Genomic DNA, 22,673 nt, shown 5'->3' on the forward strand with positions numbered 1-22,673 from the left:
AACTGGGTAAATAACACAGCAGCTTAAATGAATAAGTGTTATTTAGGTGATAAATATATGTTTGACTGAAAGATTGAAATGGCTCCCCTGGGTAAAATGAAGAAGTATGCTTTCAAAACTCTCTGTTGTAGATGTTTATAGAGGAGAAATGACAGAAAAAAAATCAAGTATCCATGGGGTTATGAGGTAAACAGACGAAACCCTTAAACAGTCATCCACAGCTGAGATAATGATGTTGGGATTTATTTGTTCACAGTAGTATGAGTTGTTTGGGTTAGTCTTTCTTCTTGATTTGTCACTTTGTCACATCTGTACCTTCACTTACACGCAGTTGATGTTGTTTGAGTGTGATCTGCAGTGGTCCATCAAAATGGAAAACCTTCTAAAAACAGCTGGTGGGGAGTGAGTCAGGTGGGGAGATGTGTTCTCTGCAGGAGGAGATGAAGACTGAAGGGAGCTATAAAAAAAGTTTACTTACAAACTCTTCCCCTAGAGACTCTGAAAGTGAAGCTGTTGGTGCAGAAAAAGGCACTGCAAATATAAAGTGAGGGTCGTGTTCTGCTCTTCAAGTTTAAACAAATAAACTTAAGCCTGTTAATTAAGAAAAGGGATTTAGTGGTCATATGTACTTTGCATTTCATTTCTGGGTTTCTAACTTGGGACGGAAGGAACATGAAGCGGCCAGGGCTGAGATGCCTCCTGTAGTATTTTAATGTGACTGCTCTGCATTACTCATCTTCAGATCATTGTTAATATTTCTGTTTTTACAAGTAGTCATCTGAGAACATCGAGATCATGATCAACACAGGTGCTGTGTCAAAGCAAGGAGCAGAACCAAGATGCTGTCACTAGTTTTTTGGTTTATACCAATAAGAGTAACTCTGCAAGAATTTATGCGAGTATGATTCAGTAATGCATTATCTTTAGAGCTCTGATGGACTTAAAACTTGATAAGTTGTTGGTTAAACTTGCAAATATAGAACTTATATAAAACTTCAAGCATTTCTCAATTGTGTTATTTCAGCTTTGTAATGTGGAACCATAAAACCAGGATGTCATCTATTAAATTCTTAGAAGCAAACAGAAGGATCCCTTTCAGTATGTCAGAGGTGAGGCAGCAGCTGTTTCTCACAGACGTGGCACATGCTGCCTATAGCTGCATGCCATACAACAGAAATACAGACTGGAACACAGGGGGCATCTATCTGTTCCATTCGTTGTTGTAAGTTAAGTAGATCTTGACCACTTGTGATAGCCACTCATCTAACTTCCTGTTAAACTCCTCTGTTGTTTTGAATGCCCACAGCTGTCACAGTTCTCTTCCTATGTAGATTTTCCTGGGACACTGAAATCTCCCAGTTGGACAGCTAGAAAACCAGGTCATTTTTGTTGCAGAGCAGAAAAAGATCATCTATGGGGGGGTGTTTCCAAAGACATACAAATTCAATTCTGACCTGCAGTTTTTACCAGTTTTTAAGCTAACAACTTCAAGATTTTCGTGAGACAATGTCTGTTAATCTTCCCACCTGTATTCCTTTTATCACAATAATAATGCCCACTCTGATACTTCCTGGAAATAGCTTTTTCTTTGACTCTTTCACTTTGACAATGGATATAGTGATCCTGAAGAGCAGGGCTCTTTAGAATGTGTCAAGGAGTCTCTTCTCAGGTTGGATACTGCTGTTTAAGTATGCACAATCTACTTTCAAAGAAATCATTAACAGCACACTTCTTAAATATGTTGAAAAAAAAATCATCATTTATTACCATAACTTGGAATTGTGAAGTGAAGGAAGTGTAACACTGCACACAAAGGAGAGGAAGGAGTCTTCACTTTTACGCTGATTTCCCAGCTCTGCCAGTGATTCCAGTATGACATTCAACAGGTGATGTTTTGTGCTCTGTACCTGGTTTTCCTATACAGGTGTGTAAGGACTAGTTTAAATTCTGGTAAGATGGTGCCTCACTTCACTGTGATAGGAACTTTGAGATAGCTGCTGTTGCTGTAATCCATTACAAATTAAATACAGTTTTTATGCAACATTACATGTTTGAGTCTGGTTGACGCCGGTGATCTTGGGTGGCTCTGAAGGCACATTGCTTGACATTTTCAGCCAGTTTTCCTTTCTTTGCAGCCTGTCCTTGCAGCAGCTTCTGCTTTCTTTTTGTCTTTGGTTTGTGTTAGTGCTGGGATGTTGTCATGGTTTAAAACCAGTCAGACAGCTCGTTCACACACTTCCCCCCCTTCTTGCCCTCCCCCTGCTCCTGGAGGGACAGAGAGGAGAATCGAAAAGAATGCAACTCCCACGGGTTGAGATAAGAACAGTTTAGTAACTAAGGTATAACACAGATCACTGCTGCTACCACCAATAATAATAATGATAAAGGAAACAACAAGGGAAGAGAATACAACACCTCACACCAGCCGACTGATAACTTGCCCCCCCCCCAGCCCGACCAAGCACCAGCCGATACCTCCTCCAACCCTGCAGTCTGTCTGCCCTTCCAGGTAACTCTCCGTTACCTCCTGGGCATGATGTGCTGTGGTATGGAATACGTCTTTGGCTAGCTTGGGTCAGGTGTCCTGTCTCTGCTTCCTCCTGGCTTCCCCTCCTCCCTGGCAGAGCATGAGGCTCACAAAGTCCTTGGCCAAACCAAAACATCGGTGTTATCAGCTCTGTTCCCAGGCCGAAAGTCAAAACACAGCACTGCACCCGCTACCAAGAAGGAGAAAAATGACTGCTACTGCTGAACCCAGGACAGATCTTATCATAGACCCATTAACACAGAAAATGAAAAAACAAAAAAGTTGCCAAAACCTGCATAGCAGCTGGTATTCAGAGCATTCTTTTACCATTTCAAAACAGTGCCAACATAATATCTGTTTCATTATGTACAAGTGTACGTGCTGCTAACATAGATAATTTGGAATCTGTAATTGAAACTGTGCTATTGCAGCTCTCTCAATTAAAGATAGTCAAGACAGAAAAGCTGTTATGTACTTACCTGCTGGAATTATATGTCATTCTGTGCTATCCTGTTACATTCAGGCAGTGCTGGAATATATTTCAAAAGTAACTTGCCATTTATTGAAAACAGCATTACACCATGAAAAAAAACGTGGAGTAAACATTGCGATTGCACTAATACTGTCAGGTTGTATTAGAGGTGTCACTACTGTCTTGTGTGTAGTAATAGTGATATTGATGGTACTGCTACATTTCTGTGATTGTTAACGTATTTTCTGTGGGTTTTTGATCTTTGTAGTTTCTGTTGTAATAGTTCTAAAAATGATTTCTCACCATGTTGTTTGGGAATATGGATCACAAATCAAATGTAGCTACATCCTGCAGCTTGAAAGCACTGCTAACTCTTCATGTACTCCATGTTTAAAATACGTGCAGCCTCAGAACCATCCTGCTCAGCTGAGAACAAAAGAGGTTTGCACCATGTTTTAAAGGCTGACTATTTCATGGGCTGGAAGCCAGAGCACTCGACCAGAAAGGTCTTGTACCTTGTCTTCAATAATGCATGTTGAAGAACCATCAAATGATGGATTTTAACTAACCACAGCACAAGGGAGAAAGACTTGTAGATTGTCCCTGCTTCAGGCAGAGAGAACTTAAAAGGCAATGCATTGAGTTGTACTAACTTTCTTTAAAGAAGGGGAGATGCACATTAGAGTACAGAAACTGTCCTCTAAATCCTTTCTGTGCATTTCTTCTGTCAGCTCTCTTGTCTATGGCCTGCAGTTTATCAGACTACTTTACTATATAAAACAGTGGTAATAAAAATGTGCAATCAGTTCATTTAGACTGAAGTTACCCCTAAAGTTCACCTTTCTGATAATTTTTTATACCGTGGTTGCGTACATGGTGCAACTGAAAAGAGCTCAGGGAGACTCGCATGTGCTTTATTGATTCTCTAATGCTACTGTGTTTGATCAGTAAAGAGCAATCATAGAATTAAAGGGTTGGATGGAGAAGAAGACTGCAGATGCTCCACAGAAAAAGGTCTTTTTCAAATATAGGGGCCAAATTCTTACATATAGATCGAAACAGTGGGGAGATTGCTTCAGAGTAAGAAAGGAAAGTTACAGTTTGATTTAAAAGGTAGCATTGCCACAGATGTTCATCTAAAATAAAAATACTTGTATTAAAAGCAGTTATCTCATTTGATTTTTATTTGCTTTCATTTTATAGGCCCATGGGTCTCTAGGAATAGCAGCATAGATAGCGGAGAAACAGAAGTTGGCCGCAGGGTCACCCAGGAAGTGCCCCCTGGGGTTTTCTGGCGGTCTCAGATCCATATCACCCAGCCACAGTTCCTGAAGTTCAACATATCCTTAGGGAAGGATGCTCTTTTTGGTGTTTATATAAGAAGAGGACTCCCACCATCACATGCCCAGGTACTTTGTCAATGTGTTTGTTGGCTTTAAATGTCAAAATGCAAAAGTTTAGAGCATTTGTGTTAGATTTGTGTTGTAGCTTATGGAGCTCAAGTTTAGGGTTTCCTGGGAATTACTTATTTTGTGATATTTGACTGAACACCCTGATATTATTTCTAGGTTATTACATAACAGTATATTGATAAAAGAAGTAAATGATGTTCTAGCCATCCAGGTTTTTAAGATAACTTACAGTTTGTCACTCAAGGTTTTAAATCTGTGACAAAGTCTTGGCACCAACTGGGATAAACCTATCCAGTTATACACCAGTCAGAAATGATAAGTAGTGTTGGTGAGACTCACAGTATCAAAGCACTACATATAGTTGGAGTGCATGCACAGCTAGATGTGTTTACATCATTTTCTGTCTTCCTAGAAGTTTTAATGTCCACAGGCTGTTGGAATGTCATTGCTGGGATATGCAACAGACTGGCATCATGCTGCCCAGCCATATTGGACAACATAATGCAGTGGCCATGTGTTTGTGTGTTTGAGAGCTCTAGTTTTCCTGCATTCCCCTCAAGGATGGTATTTAGGTCTAACATCTGACTCAGACATGGGGCAAGTCTTGCCACTGGAAAACTTGATTTCTAACCAGCCTCAAAATGAAAACTCAGTTAACGCTGCATCTTTATGGTGACCCTGTAGTGCATGTCTAAGAGCCGTAGGTAAAGATAGCTGTAAAGTTAGTGAGACCAAACTGAACTATCATTTCCTTTTTTGTTGTGCAGTGGGTGTTTTAATTGCTGGGAGAAGATATAGCTGTATTTTCTGTTACATAGAGAAATTCTGTTATTATATTGAAGACTCCTTAATGTGAATGTAAGGCTTCCCATTTACTTAGATTAGAACTGTAATGAGAAATAATATATTGGTGGGGTTGCTCTTTATGTGCGGGAGGAACTACAGTGCACCGAGTTCTGTCCAGGGACAGATGATGAGCGAGTTGAGAGTCTGTGGGTGAGAATTAAGGGGCAGGCTGGCAGGGGGGATACTGTTGTAGGTGTCTGTTACAGACCACCGGATCAGGGTGAGGAAGTTGACGAGGCCTTCTACAGGCAGCTGAGAGCGGCCTCACAGTCACAGGCCGTGGTCGTCGTGGGGGATTTTAACTTCCCTGATGTTTGCTGGAAGGACCACTCGGCAACCCAGCCACAGTCCAGGAGGTTCCTCCAGTGTATGAATGATAACTTCCTCCTGCAAATGGTGGATGAGCCGACCAGGAGAGGAGCGCTGCTGGATCTCATCCTCACTAACAAGGAGGATCTGGTCGAAGCAGTAAGGGTTGAGGGCTGCCTTGGTTGCAGCAACCACGAGATGGTGGAGTTCAGGATCTTGTGTGGCAGGACTAGTAGAATACCAAGTAGAATTGCAACCCTGGACTTTAGCAGGGCAAACTTTGGCCTTTTCAAGCAATTGCTAGGGGAAATCCCATGGGCAGGGCTGCTTGAAGGTAAAGGGGCCCAAGATAGTTGGTTGACATTCAAGGACTGCTTTTTCCGTGCTCAAGATTGGAACATCCCGACACGTAGGAAGTCAAGGAAGAGGGCCAAGAGACCTGCGTGGCTAAATAGGGAATTGCTGGGTATGCTCAAGTGGAAGAGGAGAGTTTACAGGTCATGGAAGGAGGGGCTGGCCACTTGGGAGGAATATAAGGCTGCTGCTAGAGGATGTAGGAAGGCAGCTAGGAGGACTAAGGCATCCTTAGAATTAAACCTGGCAAGAAGGGTCAAGGACAGCAAAAAGAGCTTTTTTAAATACATGGCAGACAAAACTAACACCAGAGGCAATGTAGGCCCACTGATGAACGAGATGGGTGCCCTGGTGACAGAAGATAAAGAGATGGCAGAGTTACTGAATGCCTTCTTTGTCTCTGTCTACTCTGCTGCAGGCAGTCCTGAAGAGCCCTGTACCCCTGAGACCTTAGATGAAGTCAGGTCGACGGAGCAGTTTGCCTTAGTCGATGAGGAATGGGTTAGAGACCAGTTGAGCAATCTGGACATCCATAAATCCATGGGTCCAGATGGGATGCACCCGCGGGTGCTGAGGGAACTGGCGGAAGTCATTGCTAGACCACTCTCCATCATCTTTACCAAGTCTTGGGAAACGGGAGAGGTGCCTGAGGACTGGAGGAAAGCAAATGTCACTCCAGTCTTCAAAAAGGGCAAGAAGGAGGACCCGGGTAACTATAGACCGGTCAGCCTCACCTCCATCCCTGGGAAAGTGATGGAACACCTTATCCTTGGTACCATCTTAAGGCATATCAAGGATAAGAAGGTTATGAGGGGCAGTCAACATGGCTTCACCAGGGGGAAATCATGTTTGACCAATCTCTTAGCCTTTTATGAGGAAATAACACGGTGGATGGATGATGGCAGAGCGGTGGATGTGGTCTACCTTGACCTCAGCAAAGCATTTGACACAGTCTCCCACAGCATCCTCGCGGCTAAAATGAGGAAGTGTGGACTGGATGATCAGGTAGTGAGGTGGACTGCGAACTGGCTGAAGGAGAGAAGCCAGAGAGTTGTAGTCTATGGGGCTGAGTCTAGTTGGAGGCCTGTAACTAGTGGAGTGCCTCAAGGGTCAGTACTGGGACCGGTATTATTTAATATATTCATCAATGATTTAGATGAGGGAATTGAGTGTACTATCAGCAAGTTTGCTGATGACACTAAGCTGGGAGGAGTGGCTGATACGCCAGAAGGCTGTGCTGCCATCCAGCGAGACCTGGATAGGCTGGAGAGTTGGGCAGGGAGTAACTTGATGAAATATAACAAGGGAAAGTGTAGAGTCCTGCATCTGGGCAGGAACAACCCCAGGTTCCAGTATAGGTTGGGGAACGACCTGTTAGAGAGCAGTGTAGGGGAGAGGGACCTGGGGGTCCTAGTGGACAACAGGATGACCATGAGCCAACACTGTGCCCTTGTGGCTAAGAAGGCCAATGGCATCCTGGGGTGTATTAGAAGGGCGGTGGTTAGTAGGTCGAGAGAGGTCCTCCTTCCCCTCTACTCTGCCCTGGTGAGACCGCATCTGGAGTATTGTGTCCAGTTCTGGGCCCCTCAGTTCAAGAAGGACAGGGAGCTGCTGGAGAGAGTCCAGCGCAGGGCAACTAAGATGATTAAGGGAGTGGAACATCTCCCTTATGAGGAAAGACTGAGGGAGCTGGGTCTCTATAGTTTGGAGACGAGGAGACTGAGGGGTGACCTTATCAGTGTCTATAAATACATAAAGGGGGAGTGTCACGAGGACGGAGCCAGGCTCTACTCAGTGGCAAACAATGATAGGACAAGGGGTAATGGGTACAAACTGGAACACAAGAGGTTCCACTTAAACTTGAGAAGAAACTTCTTCTCAGTGAGGGTGACGGAACACTGGAACAGGCTGCCCAGGGAGGTTGTGGAGTCTCCTTCCCTGGAGACATTCAAAACCCGCCTGGACGCATTCCTGTGTAACATTATCTAGGTGTTCCTGCTCCGGCAGGGGGATTGGACTAGATGATCTTTCGAGGTCCCTTCCAATCTCTAACATACTGTGATACTGTGATACTGTGATATTTGCAGTTACACATACTAAAAAGAAAGAGCCTCCATTCTTTAGAGTGCAAGGGAAGCAGAAATAGCAACCAGCTTTTGAAAAGGATCCCTTCCTTCATGCATATCCTTGCTGGTAAAAATCAGTTCTTCATTCTGAAATTATTACCTAAACTTAAAATGCTTTATTGAGTATGGAATTTCCAAAAAGCAAATGTAGAACTGCACAATTCCTTTTGGGAAAGGCTCATTTAACATTTCTAGATGACTTGCCCTGATTTACAAAGAGCTGCTGCTGCAGAAAACTGCAGCTACCTAGATGGTTAAAATGCATGATTGAAGCTAAAAGCCCAGAGGCTTTAATATAATTGCATTGCAACATGTTGCCATATAGGGGAAGGCTGTTCATATTGCCCTAAGTGACCTGTGTCCATGTGAATGCACAAACTCATGGTACAAACAGTGAACCAATTAATTTTTTGGGGAAAACACACATTAACTGATGTTTGGAGCTGCTTCCCAATGTGAGGTAAATTTAAGGAACTATTCTGCATTGCTGCTTGTTCCTTGGTATTTATTCTTGCCTATAATCTGAATTGTAAACCAAAATCTGTAAAGAGAGTTGGGAGAAAAGGAGAGGTTTACATGGCTTCATGACCTCTCTAAGAATTTGTGAACAAGGAGCTTTGACTATCCAAATTCCATCAGACCCCTCTAATATGCTGTTTAAAAATGTGAGTTCTTGAATTGATGTATCTACCTGTTTAGAAATAAGGATCAGCAGTCCACAACCCCAGGAAGGGAGGGTAAGTGGATAGATTTCTGTATAGCTAGAGGTTATCATACAGCATCCTGAGGTTCCATACAAAGACTAGATACACTGTGGAAATTGTAGTGGGCTATTGACTAAATTTCAGCCATTCCCAGACATCCGTGCAACACAGAAGTTATCCTCTGAGAATATATTCCAGGGTAGGAACCCTAAAAATGTTTTAATTTTGGATGTAATGCTTCAAATATGTTGTTTTGAGAGTAAAATTATGTATTTAACTGTTTCAGTGAAGGAATGACATAATATATTGACCATGTCTCATTTAATTCTGAATTTTGGTTCTCACTTCCTCTATCAATCCACCTTTGGAAAAAACAGCAATTTAGTTGAGGAAGGCAAATAAATGTATAAATCAGGACGTGAAAATGACTTAAGGCAACCAAAGCCCCTAAGCAGTCATCAAGTTTAGCTATAAATACAAGTTAATTATAATTGTCTAAGACATGATGAAGGGTTGCCTGTATGTTTCACAAGAAATCCAGTTGGATTTAACTGGTTGTATAACTTTTTTTTTTTAATTCAAGATGAACTTTAATTTCTATTGCACTGTGATCAAATATATTTGTTCTAGTTTTCATTATGATGTTCTCATCTCAGAAGACTATGAACAGGTGAAGTTTCCTTTCTTTCTCTCCACCTTATGTGGATTGGATATAAATTTTGTGACCTTTCTGTTCTATTAAATAATGAGAAATATCAACTGTGTTTCCTACTGGGCTGGATAACTCCTTAGAGAACCTGTTTTCTAGGCTTTAGAGGAAGCAATTCCAACCCTTTTCCGTAAAAGCAGTTCATGAAATCCACCAGTATAATCTACAGAATTACTTTCCCATGTTCATGCTGGGTCTTACTGCTTGTCAACAGGGTGGTACAGCAGAAGATTGCTTAGCATTTTTGCCCAACAATCAAAATTCAGCCAAGCTGCTACCAAGAGAAATAATTTTAGAGAAAGAAAGGCAACCTATTACAGACCTGAGTTAGTGAAAAGAAGCCTTGTCTGACAGAAAGGAGGAGAATGGGCTTCTATTAATGAAAATAGTCTGAAGTTGACACCAGACGATATTTTAAAATTGAAATTTAAAATCCTTGTTTCTGCAGGTTAGGAACATGAGCTGTAAAGCAGTGAACAACTACACTTGACAGTTCATCACTGATCAGTGTTGATATGTCAAGCCAAGTAAAATCCTTTGTGGGAGCAAGTCAATAATCAGCAAATTAGGTACATGATTAACCTGAGACAACAAGATGCAGTTCCTGTCTGAGAGCCCTGCTGAGATTTAACCTTCTCAGTATTACTGTTTAGCAAATATTCCAAATGCCTGGTTTAGTCAGTCAAACTGATGTAGCTGTAAACTTGTCTAGAAGCAGTCTTGTGTGCCATGTGCATAGGGAATGGAGCTCTGGGGGGAAAAGTGAAAATGCAGTTTTGAGTGGCAAGCAGACTACAAACAGGAATGCATTGCTTTCAAGCAAGATTCTTCCAACTTGTTTAGTAATACGTAGAAATAACAAAACGCACATTGCAGGCTTGAATGATCAATAGGAAAGAAGGAGAAGGTAGTCATATTAATAAACTTGATAATGTATAGAAAATGAACTGTAGATGTCAAATAATACATGAATGGCTTTACAGAGATTACAGCAATTATGATAATGCTACACATTGGTAGAACATTTAAAATGACACATGGAATAAGGTAACCTTAGATAGAAGCATCATTATAATGTCTGGAGAAGGTAGTGCATGAAGTGGTAAGGTTTTCATTTCCAGCAGTGTCGTATACTTATAAATTTTCAATGTCAAAATGAAAATTGTTTTCATTTATAGCAGGAAATGGCTTTATTTGAAACAACTTAAATAGCCAGAGAGCCTTAGTGTTACCTTGTTTTTAGCCAGTGCTCAAACACACTTAGGTGCTCTGGCCACCTTATGACAGCTGAGCTGTTATTACTGAATGCTGTGCAGCAGCACTGGACTGGTTGAGTGGTGTCATATTCAAATGTTGAAACAAATTGGTTGGCTGTCACTGTGGGTATCAGATGTTTCATGGGTGTATTTTAATGAATAATTACCAACTGGATTTTATGAAGAACTAATTCTAACGCACTTTGCAAGCGAGTTTCCCTGACATATGTTTTCTTGGCCACTTAGGTCTTACAGGGCTTTGGCATAAAGACAAATGCTAGCCACAACTCCAAACATGTTTTTTCTTCCTCCCTCCTCCCCCACTATTTGAATATGCATCCATTAAGAGCACTAAAAAATTCTTTCTTTTCAATTCCTAATTTCAAACACCGTTGGAGATTTTGTGGAGGCATGCAAATAATAGCTTCAAGTCTAAGAAAAATCAAAGATATCTGAAGGAGGCTACAAGGATGCTGGAGAGTGAACTTCATCAGGGACTGTAGTGATAGGACAAGGGGTAATGGGTCCAAACTGAAACCAGGGGAAGTTCAGGTTAGAGATAATGGCTCTTCCCTGTGACGGTGGTGAGGCACTGGCATAGATTGCCAAGGGCTGTGGCTGCCCCATCCCTGGCAGTGTTCAAAGCTAGGCTGGACGGGGCTTGGGTGCTATATGGATAGCATTGAGCAGTGTAGTCACTTTGGTATATGTAAAATTCCAAAGCTGTTTTGCTGACTCCCCATGATTACCGGAAAAAAAAGTCCTTATTAGCCTGTGAATAAAATGCTTAGGAGGATAGAAAGCACCAAATGGAGAAATGATAAAAACAAATTGCCCAGAAAGAACTTAGTATGAGATTTAGGTTTGTAAATAAAGGTATGCAGTAGGGTTTTGGTATGCTGTGTATTAAAAATAAACCAACTTATTGAGAATGTGAGTTGAAATTTCATTAGAAATACAGGCTGGCAAGTCACTGCTTCTATGGAGCTTTAATCATAGTAAATATTCCCCACTGCAAAACTGATCTCTGAAGATGTAGTCATTTGGAATTTCTGGTGCATTTTGTTTCTGAGCAGCTTTTGGCATTTTTGTGTGACTTTTGGCATGAAGCCCTGAAATATAAAGGATCATTAAAAGAAAAAAAGTCAGTGAAAGTTCAGAATTACTTCAGAGGTTCAGTTGGGTTTGACAGATCCATTCCCCAATTCATGTGACTTAGTAGTCTCTTCCTTAGCAGTTGTGTTAGATTAAAAACTCTACAGTTGCTTCCTAATGATCATGAAAGTGCTTTCATTCTTTTCCCAGATAGTTCTTCTATGCATAATTGTCAACAAGTAGCTTTAAAGCAAGAGTGATATCTTCAGCACAACATTATAGTCTGAGGTTAATCATGCAGCTGGTAAATCAGAAAATTAATGATCTAGAGAACCATGTGAAGAAATCTTACCCAGTTATGAATTCACAGCACCATCTTGGTGACCCTTTAGTCAGGGCATTCAGATTTTGGAGTACCTGGTACTTGCCGACACATTAAGATTTGTACACCCAGGAAACCACCAGCAGATACATTCTCTTCCTTCTTTTTCCTCAGCACTGAGGAATCCAAAGAGGGATAAAAATGTATTGTTATGTCCTGTATCAGTTTGCACCAGTACTTTACCGTTCATAAAGTTATTCAGGTTTAGTCATTTTGCCTTTGCCTGAGCTTGAAATAGTTCTTCATAGTTGAATTAAAGAGGGGCAAAAGCAGTCATAACTTTACCAAAGTTAAAATTGTAGCCTTATGGGAGGTCATGCCAAGGGACCTGCTCTCACTAGGTCACACCCCATCATTGTGAAAAGAGATTCTGTAGCTAAAACTACTTCAAACTGTTTCAGCCTGAATACTCTTCCCCTTCGATCTTGCCAACTGCTGAGCTTTCTCTACTATATGAGTTAGAATCAGCATCAAACAGAGGGGAGGCAGAGGAACCTGCCAGCACAAGCAGAGACGAACAGCATGTTGCCAGTGAGAAATGTCAGCTTTTATTGCTACTTCCTTAGTTGACCCTTTGTGAACAATTGTTCCGAAGAGCAAGATTTCTTTTTCCCAAGATGTTGCCCGAGTAATAACATTTCCCAAGGAGGTGATGAGTCTGTCCTTAACCTCTGACTGTTAGACGATGGGTTTTAGCAATATTTCCAGATGTCATTGATTTAAGAGATATAGATGTGTGTGTGTTTGGCACCTCTGATACTCTGAAAGTGACTGACATGCCAGAATTCTCTAAATCTCTGGTCTACATTGGCTTAAATGTACTAACTTACCTGATTTACCTTCTCCTGAAATAATCCTTTGGGGGGAAAAAGAAAGGGCTCAGGTGGATGGCAATCTGATATTAACAGTTCAGTGACAGTTTCTATTCCACCTCTCCTACTCTCTCCCACAATTAAAGGCAAAGGAAATTGTGGATAATGCTCTCACAATAGCTTTCAATATTAGTAGACCTGGGCTCAAATTCTACCCTGCCATGGATTTCCTTTGTGGTTGCATATTGGTGTCAGTTCCACATGTTTAACTGGAAGGTAACGGTACTTCCATACTTTTCCCTTTGTTGTAAGGCTGAGTGTATCAAGGACTCTACACTGCTCGTATATAACTGCTACAGATTTTCAAGTAGAAAGGTCAGCTTTCATACCCAGTTTTGGAGAGATGTGTAGCATGGCACTTAGTGTTAAATCAGTTCATTTGCCTGTCTCTTCTACTAGAAGGGAGAATCTTCACTATTTTATTGCATATTGTATGTTATTTACTAGAACTCACTGTTAATGAGTAGAATGCAGTGCACGGAACAGCCCTCTGTGGATGTTTAGTCTGTTTAGGATGCAAGATTACAGTTTTCTATTTCAACTGAAAGCAAGTGAAGGTGTATGTTTTCCCATAGCTGTCGCAAGTACAGACTGTATGTGCTAGAGGGAAATGCAATGAAACTACTGGCAAGCAAGCAAGCACATGCTATTACTGTATTTTATTGAACACATACATCTTTCTTTAGACATGTCTATCTCTCTCTATCTACTCCTACATAGATAAATGTGTCTAAAACAAGATGTGTTTTCATGGGGGACTTGTTATACAACTATCAAAAAATTAGATATATCGTTTTTGTTGTTTCCTTAAGGGCTTCCCTTAGATAGGGACTATGAGAGCTAGTAAGTCGAGCATTAGCATCAGCTTGAGGGCTTCAGGATCACAGACATCAAAAGCAGACAAAAAGCCTATTAGGACAGCTAGTCCAGCTGCTTTGTTATGCAGTTATTGCCTGTTGTAGATTAACCAATATTTCTTCCAGTCCTGTTTAATTGTGTGGTGCGGTGGCATCTCCGCTGGGAGGCTATTTACTGAGCTTAATAGATGGGACGCTTATCTGACATTCATCTTAAATTTCTTTCTTTCTTTTTTTAGTTTCATGCCATTAATGGTGCCATTCCTCTTATGTTCTAAATAATCACTTACTCTGCTTGATCCCTTTTCCAAAGATTAATGTAATGTTCTACCTTACTTGGAAGCCATCCAACCAGAACTTCTCAATTTTCCTTAATATAAGTTCAATTCTTTCAGCCACTTGATTTGTGTTATTCCTTTCCATGCTCCCTCTGGTTTTTGTATCCTACTTGTTCCACATACAAACTCAGGTAAGCAGCTCCTACTCTGTGATGTAAGCTTGTACAGTGTCTTTTAATCAGGTGCTAACATTAGACAAACACATTTCTTGTTTGGGGTGTTGCTGTTTGTTTTGACGTTCTGGGGGCTTCCATGCAATTATATGTCTGGAGCTACATCCAAGAATTCTATTCCTCTTGCAGCAAGAATTTATTGTAGCAATTGCTTAGAAAAATGTGTATCTCATAGGGTGAAGGTTTTCAGCGTTGAAAGCTGTGTAGGAACCTAAAATTTGATGGATCATATCACTGATTTCCATTTCTTTTTCAAAACCCAACCTGTCAAGAAATACCATTTGTACAGATTTTGATCACGTATGCAGAGCAAAGATGCATGACTCTATGGCACTGTTTAAGAAAGACAAGAGTCACAGAATCTCTGTGTGTGCCAAAGTTGACTAGTAAATATTAGTTTCGTGTTGACGTATCTTCTAGAAATACCACTTTCTGACCAGGTAGAAGAGGAAATATGGTGTGAGATGTTGAGCTGACAGGTCTGTTTGTTTGGGGGTTTGTTTGTTTGTTCTTTTTCTTTCCCCCACCCCCCTGTTTTTTCCTGCTGCAGTACGATTTCATGGAACGCTTGGATGGGAAAGAGAAATGGAGTGTGGTGGAGTCCCCACGGGAACGTCGAAGTATTCAGACCCTTGTTCAGAATGAGGCTGTGTTTGTTCAATACTTGGATGTGGGTTTGTGGCACCTGGCATTTTACAATGATGGCAAGGACAAAGAAGTGGTCTCTTTCAGTACAGTTATTTTGGGTAGGTGTCTCCACAATCTGAACATTGTTCCTCTCTGTTTATACTTTGCCTTAATTAAAGCCGTAATACTTTGTTGTGGTCTTCAGTATTAGTCCTGTTTATCCTTATGTTATGGGGTTGTTTGGGTTTTTTTCCTCAATACTATGTCAAAAGGTCTGCAGTGTGGTGCTGATCTGAATTTGCTTATTTCTCTTTTAAGATTTTAGCATTCCCATAGATCTTAAGTTGTGGAAAGCAAGGCTCACATCTAAGTTCAGTCTGAGTTGAAGCATTCCCCAGTTAATATTCTTCTCCTTTATCTATGTTATACTTCCTGTTTGCTTCTCTGGAGAAGCTTCTTTATCTGGAATAAAGAGTATTCTTTATTATGGAAGAGGATCTATCAGGAGAGCTGTTTAATCATAGTAGAAAGCACAACAAACTGACACCTGCGAATGAGGTTATTGTTTGCAGAGATTAATTGAGAATGTCAGTTAGCTGTATGCTGATTTACAGCTTACTACTCACTACCTACCAAATAGTAGGTCATATCCTCAACATGGTAGAATCAAGAGCAGAAGAACATCTAGCCTATGATCTAGCCTATGACCTGCAGTTTGTTAAAAAAGTAGGGTTACATTTAGCTGAAAATCAAACCAAGTCTAAGTTCTTCCAGGTTTCTTAGAAGGTTTATTGAACTTTGAAGCACTTAATGAACTTTGCTGAATATCTTGTCACAGTGGCATAAAAATTCTGTCATAGTCTCTGTGTTATTCTGTCCTGGCTGGTGAAGTGTTAAATGGCACTAGATTGTCTAAAATTGTAATACCTGTTAGTTTAGGGGAAGAGTCCAAGTGAGTTTTTTAAGCTTGGTGGGAAAAGGTTGGAGGTCTTTTGCAGTCTTACCTGAGTAACGATACGAAGCTTATATTTTTTTCTTTTACATTAGTATAAAATTCAGTTTGTTGGCTTAAGACCCAAAGGGTACTGGAGGACAGCCAATACTCTGTCATTAAGCATGAATCTAATTTTTTCTGTTAACCTCAGTTGAGGTGAAAACATTCTTCCATAGCTTACATCTGGTTATGTAAGAGCTAGTAGGTGCTATGCATGTGGATATATATATATCTGCATATTTGCCTATACAAGACTTTGTCTGCTTCTTCAAAACCAACAAGAACATTTGTGCTTGTATCCTGTTACACACCTATTGTGCTTAGAAAACCTTCACATATGATAAGCTGTCCTTAAAAGAGTTGCCTGGCCTAGGCTACAGCTTTTGAGAGCATCAAAGGTCTAATAGTCAGGTAGACTACTTGATAGTGCAATAATAGTAATTGGGCTGAAATGTAGAGAAAAGTATAGTGGTTTATCCAGTTCAGAGGTTCTCCTGCGCACACCTAGTATCAGACATTTCATTATCAAAGGATCTGAGACACCTGCAAGTTTCTCTGATGTGGAAGAGGAGAAAGAATAACAGAAATGGTGTTAACACCCAGGGAATACTAAATTTACCATTATTTTGAATACACAGAAAATGCTTTTCTGTGCCATGAAGCAAAATAATGAAAATAATCTATAGACAAGCGTCTTGATGAGACAAGTTGATATCTTTGAGCATTACATTTCAGGGTTTTTTTCCATTGTTTACATAAATTGTTTCAAGTGGCCAAGTAAATGACTTCTCTGAACATTTACTTTGCAGTGGTTTTACTTAGTGTCCTGCAACTGTGAAACTAGAATTAAAACTGTGCTTGAATCTTTCTCCTCTTTTCAGTTTAATTTGACAGAAAAATACTTTGTGTGGTTCTGTTAGTTCCAAATCCAAAATTCATTTTCTGTGTTGTGCAGCTGCCATTTGTTTAGTGTCTGGAACTGACAGAGCCATTTAGTTTGGGACCACAGGTCCCACAACAACAGGGAGTAAGAGTGAAGAATAACACCATTCTAGTTAGAGTTTTGTTCCAATAATTCAGTGTTGAAAATAAGCTGCATTGAAACCCAACAGCTTTCAAATGAAAGGGATTTTAAAAATTAATTTGAAAATTGGAATTTTATTTCTAGGTTTCTGTGATGTGAAGTAGTGTGTGTACTATCCAAATAACAACAGAAATTGTGGAGAAGAAGTATTTTGGTACAGCTGGTATGCTGATTTCTCAGATTATTGAAGTCATCAACACTTCAGTCACTCACTTCAACTCTGGTGTTAAACCTTGTCTGATGTTTTTACAGACCTTTTCTTCATCCTGTTGGATGGCAACTTGCACCTTTTTTATTCATTTTTTTAAGGATAAAGAATATTTTCTGGAGCAAAAGAGCTCCTGTTTGTCATGTTCAGTATATATTTCTGTCAGCTTAATTAATGAGGCTTTAAATGTCTGTAGAAGGAAGGGAAGAGATATACTCCTTGGGATAATCAGTTTCACATGGAAGAGTGGTTGCGCAAGTTCCAAGTCTAGTTGCAAAAGGGAGATTGTCGATTTTCCTGATGAAGCATTATGTTTGCTAGATAACATGAATTCAGACATAGCTGTAAAGGTTTTAAGAGCCAATCTTGTCTACCTGTTGGAACAGAGGACTTGAGCATTATTAGACTACTTCGACTTCATATATGACTAGTGTATCATTAGACCTCTGCGCTTACTCATGCTGCCATAAAACTTAATACCTTTCTGCCGCATCTGAACTTTGTGGTGTTAATATTGTTACAGTTCTTCTCCTAAGTATTGAAGACAAAATAAACTAAAGAAAAATCAAGTGAAGAATCTGTAGCCTAAATGGGAACCAGCTAATGTGCCTGTGATGCTTGTATTTCAGATTCAGTGCAAGACTGCCCACGTCACTGTCATGGGAATGGCGAGTGTGTATCAGGTGTCTGTCACTGCTTTCCAGGATTTCATGGAGCAGATTGTGCTAAAGGTATCATTGTCCCTGTGTTTACAAATAACCACAGTGTGTGTCTGTGATGTATGGATCTTCAGTGGCTGCTAGTTAGCATGGGTCCAAGCTAGATTCAAATAGATCAATATGCATTTTTTTCCTTAGATCTCTTAGTTAAATATGATTCAGTGGTAGTATTGCTACATTGCCACTGAGGTTCCACAGCTACAGATCTTTTTGTGTCAAAGGTAGTAGACAGAAATGGCAGAAAAGATTTATTTTCTGCTAAACTGGATGAATTATCAATGCTTTCAGATAATCCTTAACTGTTCTGCAACAGAAGACTTGATTATCTTCATTGGTAGCATGTAATGTATTTTCTGGCTTGGCTGAGCCTTACTTCCAATACATAGCGTCTTTCTTGCATATACAATTACTCTTTGACCAAAGGAAGATCACATTTTTTAGGAAAAGAAGTAGGACCCGATAAAGTCTTAAAATAGACTTTTTCTTAAATGTTGATTGTAGATTTTAGCAAGTAAACCTAGGAGACGCATAATTATAAAGGATTAAACAGAAATCTAAAAGCCATCTATGGATTGGCTGTATGTATTTACTAAGTTTTTCTGAGAGTTTGGGATAGCAGTCACAGGGAAAAGATTCATAAAGGAGGACTTCTTTAGTTTATACAGCTAGTAGCACATATGTTGTCTAAATTCAATGACTACTTGTATTCCCTGCTGTTTCTGAGCAGTCAGAACATTTTACAATTTACTTCCTTCTTAGTGTAAGATTTAGGCATACTATCAGTAGCATAAGCTTATAATTATTTTCCACAGGGATAGGGTTGTTAGTGTTCAAAGGGTTTGGAAAGCCTGCTCTTTGAAAGGTTTTTGACAGGCCTCGAAGGGTCTTAGCAATGTGCTCATTTCTTCTTAGATTCCTGACCCAATCCTGAGGACAATTTGTTGTGCCCCACCTCTTTCACTGGTGTAGCAGGGTGGCATCCAGCATACCCATGTGTGTCTACAGAATACTCCTTCAATAGCTGTTATAGTAGTACTGGAGGGAGTAATTTCCATTTTGTGTCTCCATGTTTGGCTCTTGAAGGTGCCCCAGTATCAATATATATGTATATATATAAATAGAAGAAAAAACCCCAAGGGCCTTGGAAAGCTAATGATGTTATTTCAGTACTAGCCCTACTCATTTTAAAGAAGGCTTCAACTAGCTTGCATGTTGTTTGATTACCTGAGAAATTAAAGCACTTTGGCAAATCTATAGACGAGATATTTGTATATTACAAAGTAAATGGTATGATAATGTGTGCTATAAATACACAGTGACAGCTATATGCATTTCTGTGGTGTTAACCTGTGAAAGTATGCATGCAGTGACTGTGTGCTTCACTGCCACCCTTCACACATCCATGGCCATTAAATCAAGCCATTTGCATTTTGAGGTGTGGATCAGCCCTGCACTGTGTACTGAACCCCTATGTAACACTGTATTCTATGTTAATGCTAGAAAGTACTTGTTCAGGCTGTGTCAGATAAGTAGCTTTTTTGTAGGGTACTTGTCAGACTGTATCTGCCAGGCTTCTCCTGCCCCTCAGTACTTTCCCTCTGCTTCCTGCCTTGTCCTTTCTGTGTTGTCTCTTTCTCCTCAAAAGCAGAAATGGTGTCTTGGAAGCTTCTTTCAACTCTTTTACTGTTTTCTTGTCAGACATCATGGTATTTCTAAAGAACAAAGAAGCTTGAAAAGCTACATAAACTGACGAAAAAGCTGTGTTGACAGAACTCTTGTGCAGCTACGTGCTTGCACAGGAACACATCCTTACACTATGAGACATACCCAGAAGGGTACTGCTGAGCTGGGTGCCAGGGCTGTATGCCTCACCCATTTCACAGAACTGTCAGGCCTCTTCTAATGTCCACAGATTTTTCTACTTATTTGAATGCAGGTTATATGTGAGAGCAGTTTCAGAAGACAGAAATCAGAACTGGAATTGGCTGCATAGCAAAACACAGTAAAATGAGAGAGAGAATTAAATATTTTCCGGAATGCTCTATGTATGGACACATGTTTAATATACATTTACCATAATGTTACGGTTATATTTAAGCTGTCACAAGTCTTTCCATCTGACTTTTTTTAATTATTATTTCCCTAACAACACATCTTTCACTGTCTCAGTTCTCCACTATAAAATAATTTGAGGCAAGACTTAAATAGACTAATGTGGAGAAAATGTGCCCTAGTTCCTCAGACAGCTTTTAGAACTTGATTCATGCAGTAACACAGCAGTACAAGAGCTTCACATAGGGTGAAACCCAGGTTTGATAGGTATGAAGCATGATCTTTTATAGCAGTGAGTCTCCTGTTACAGGGCTGCTCTTGAGGGCATCAGGAGCAATGAATCTTGCAAAAAGTTCCCTGCAAGCTTATTGCATACAGTGTGCAGGTACTCCCCCTGCTATTCCACTCCATTCATGTAGTTCTAAAAGATAAAAATGAAGGAAATCTATAAAAGACAGCTCAGATTTGACTTCTGATCCATTAGTTCCAGGAAAATACCATGAAAATTACTAGAGATGAACTTTTGGACCAATCCACAGGCTGAAATAAGTTTTCATACCCTGATTGAAGTGAAAGAAATTTCACCCTCTCAAACACTCTTGCAGAATACTGGGAGGGTTTATTTCTCACCCTTATCTGTGGAAATAGCTTATTCTCAGGTAGCCAATATCAACAGATTTATTCCATCCTTGCTCAGGCAAGATTGCCTGTGAAATCATTTGGAGTTTAACCTAATTAAGAATTCCATCGTGCACACACAGAGGTAATCGTACATTTTAATCTCATGTGGATAAAACATGGCACATAAAGAAAAAGAAAGTCTGATAATCCAAAGATAATGCAGTGGGTGGAGATGTATCCTGATAAAGAAAAAGTGTACAGTTAAAGCCAGTGGAAGATTTGCTGTAAATTGAACTGCACCATGAGTAACCTCCTGTCCACGATTATCTGTAGGAGTTACTGATAAGAAGAGATGCTATGGCCAAGGATCGACTAAAGAATCAGACATGCAGCTATGATTATGTTATTTTGGTGTGTTGTTCCTTTTTTATATTCATCTCTATTTTCCTGCAACCTCTATGGCATAACCACCCAAGTATATCAAGATGTCCTTCTTAGCGTTCCCACTGTTAATGTCTAATAATAGTTTGGTCTTTCAGCTGCCAAGTTCTGTGGTAAATCTGCAAGCAGGCATCCTTTGTCATGTCCTGCTTTTCCCCATCTGTAGGGTTCAGTGTTACAATGAGTTGGATTCCTAGAAGTGACTCAGAGTTGGCTACAATTTCATCCTATCTCATAATGTATTTGAAAGGCATGCAACTCTTCCACTCCTTTAACAAAGATACTGTCTGACACTGATTTGCAAATGTGCTCAGAGCCTCCTTCAATTTCACATTTTAAAATACTGGGATTTGCATCATGAGAATATTTAGCTAATCGGAAAAGGTGAAGCAATGCACCATCACATGGGATTTCTGCATTGACATGATGAGCAGAGCCTGTTAAGAGGTGGTATCTCATTTGTAACAGAAGGAAAAAAGTTGAGTCAAGTCAGATGCCACGAACTTGCCATTTAACAGATAACTTTCTGTTGATTATGCAAGGTAATAAGAAACATGTTTAATATTTGAATCTAAATGGATTGAAGGTTTTGGGGTTTTTTAAACCAGAAATTTGTGCCATGTTTGATCAGTTGACTTTTTAATCTGATTTTTAAAGCTCTTAATTATTCAGATTTATGTTATTCGCAGTTTCTTTTCCTGTTCTCCTTGTGTGGGTTTTTCATTCTTTTATTTTCATTCTGTTTGTTTTTGGCTTACTGGCAAAGGACGGCGCCACTTTAATAAGTATAAAAAGAAGGGTAGGTTTTTTCAAATTTCTTTTTCTTTCTTTTGCAACATCTATTTAGTTTGACATAGTTACTAAGCTGTAAAGTGTAGTCTATATATTTTTGAATTTATTCTAATGGATTTGCTGTTTCTGATGATTGCCCGCAGCACAATAAGAGTTCCTACCACTGCCATTTCCTTTGTTATGTGTGTGCTGTTAATCTCTGCATAAAACTGTAAAAAGCTGACAATTATTAGGTAAGTAAGGTATAATTGCTAGAAGTAGCAACTCTTGCTTTTTCTCAGTTGTTATTCAAATTTCAGTTGTTTGGGACTCTTCTTGCTCAGAGGTTATTCAGAGCCTTATTGCTTGGGCAGTGGTGCATAAAATAATGGTTTTTAGCCCATTGAATATTCTGTTTGAAACTATTCTCTTAGTGCCATGTCCAGAATGCTCCCAGTGGCATAAGATGTTCTGGGAGTGATTCCAATGGGGAAAATATGAATTTTGGAGTGCATCTTGCCAAATGACTCAGTATTCAGTTCATTGCTGTAGAGTGTATGGTCCATGTGAATGAACGGTGTCCAACATATGGTGGTAATGTATAGGAGATAATATTTCCTCTGTCTGTTACTAAGGAAGACAATATTTGCCTTTATAACTTGGCTGGAAATTTTAAGAACTGAAAATAGTGCAAGCAGACTGAAGCTCACTGGTGTTTGAAGGG

The 22,673-nt window shown here is 39.9% G+C and overlaps 1 protein-coding gene across 6 annotated transcripts in view; it reads left to right on the forward strand.

Annotated features, from left to right (window-relative positions):
- Window positions 1-22,673, forward strand: part of TENM2 (teneurin transmembrane protein 2) — a 681,089-nt gene that overhangs the window by 554,562 nt on the left and 103,854 nt on the right. For all 6 annotated transcript variants that reach the window (XM_061456391.1, XM_061456390.1, XM_061456392.1 and 3 more), the window contains 4 exons: window positions 4,203-4,408; window positions 14,983-15,178; window positions 17,975-18,076; window positions 21,945-21,977. In XM_061456391.1, the coding sequence (XP_061312375.1) occupies window positions 4,203-4,408; window positions 14,983-15,178; window positions 17,975-18,076; window positions 21,945-21,977 (537 nt within the window). The remainder of the gene's footprint in view (window positions 1-4,202; window positions 4,409-14,982; window positions 15,179-17,974; window positions 18,077-21,944; window positions 21,978-22,673) is intronic.

This window comes from Pezoporus flaviventris, unplaced genomic scaffold, assembly GCF_033815535.1.
Source record: "Pezoporus flaviventris isolate CSIRO_AGI_PZ_B2104156 unplaced genomic scaffold, CSIRO_AGI_Pfla_v1 ptg000023l, whole genome shotgun sequence".
In the NCBI taxonomy this organism is placed as follows: domain Eukaryota; kingdom Metazoa; phylum Chordata; class Aves; order Psittaciformes; family Psittacidae; genus Pezoporus; species Pezoporus flaviventris.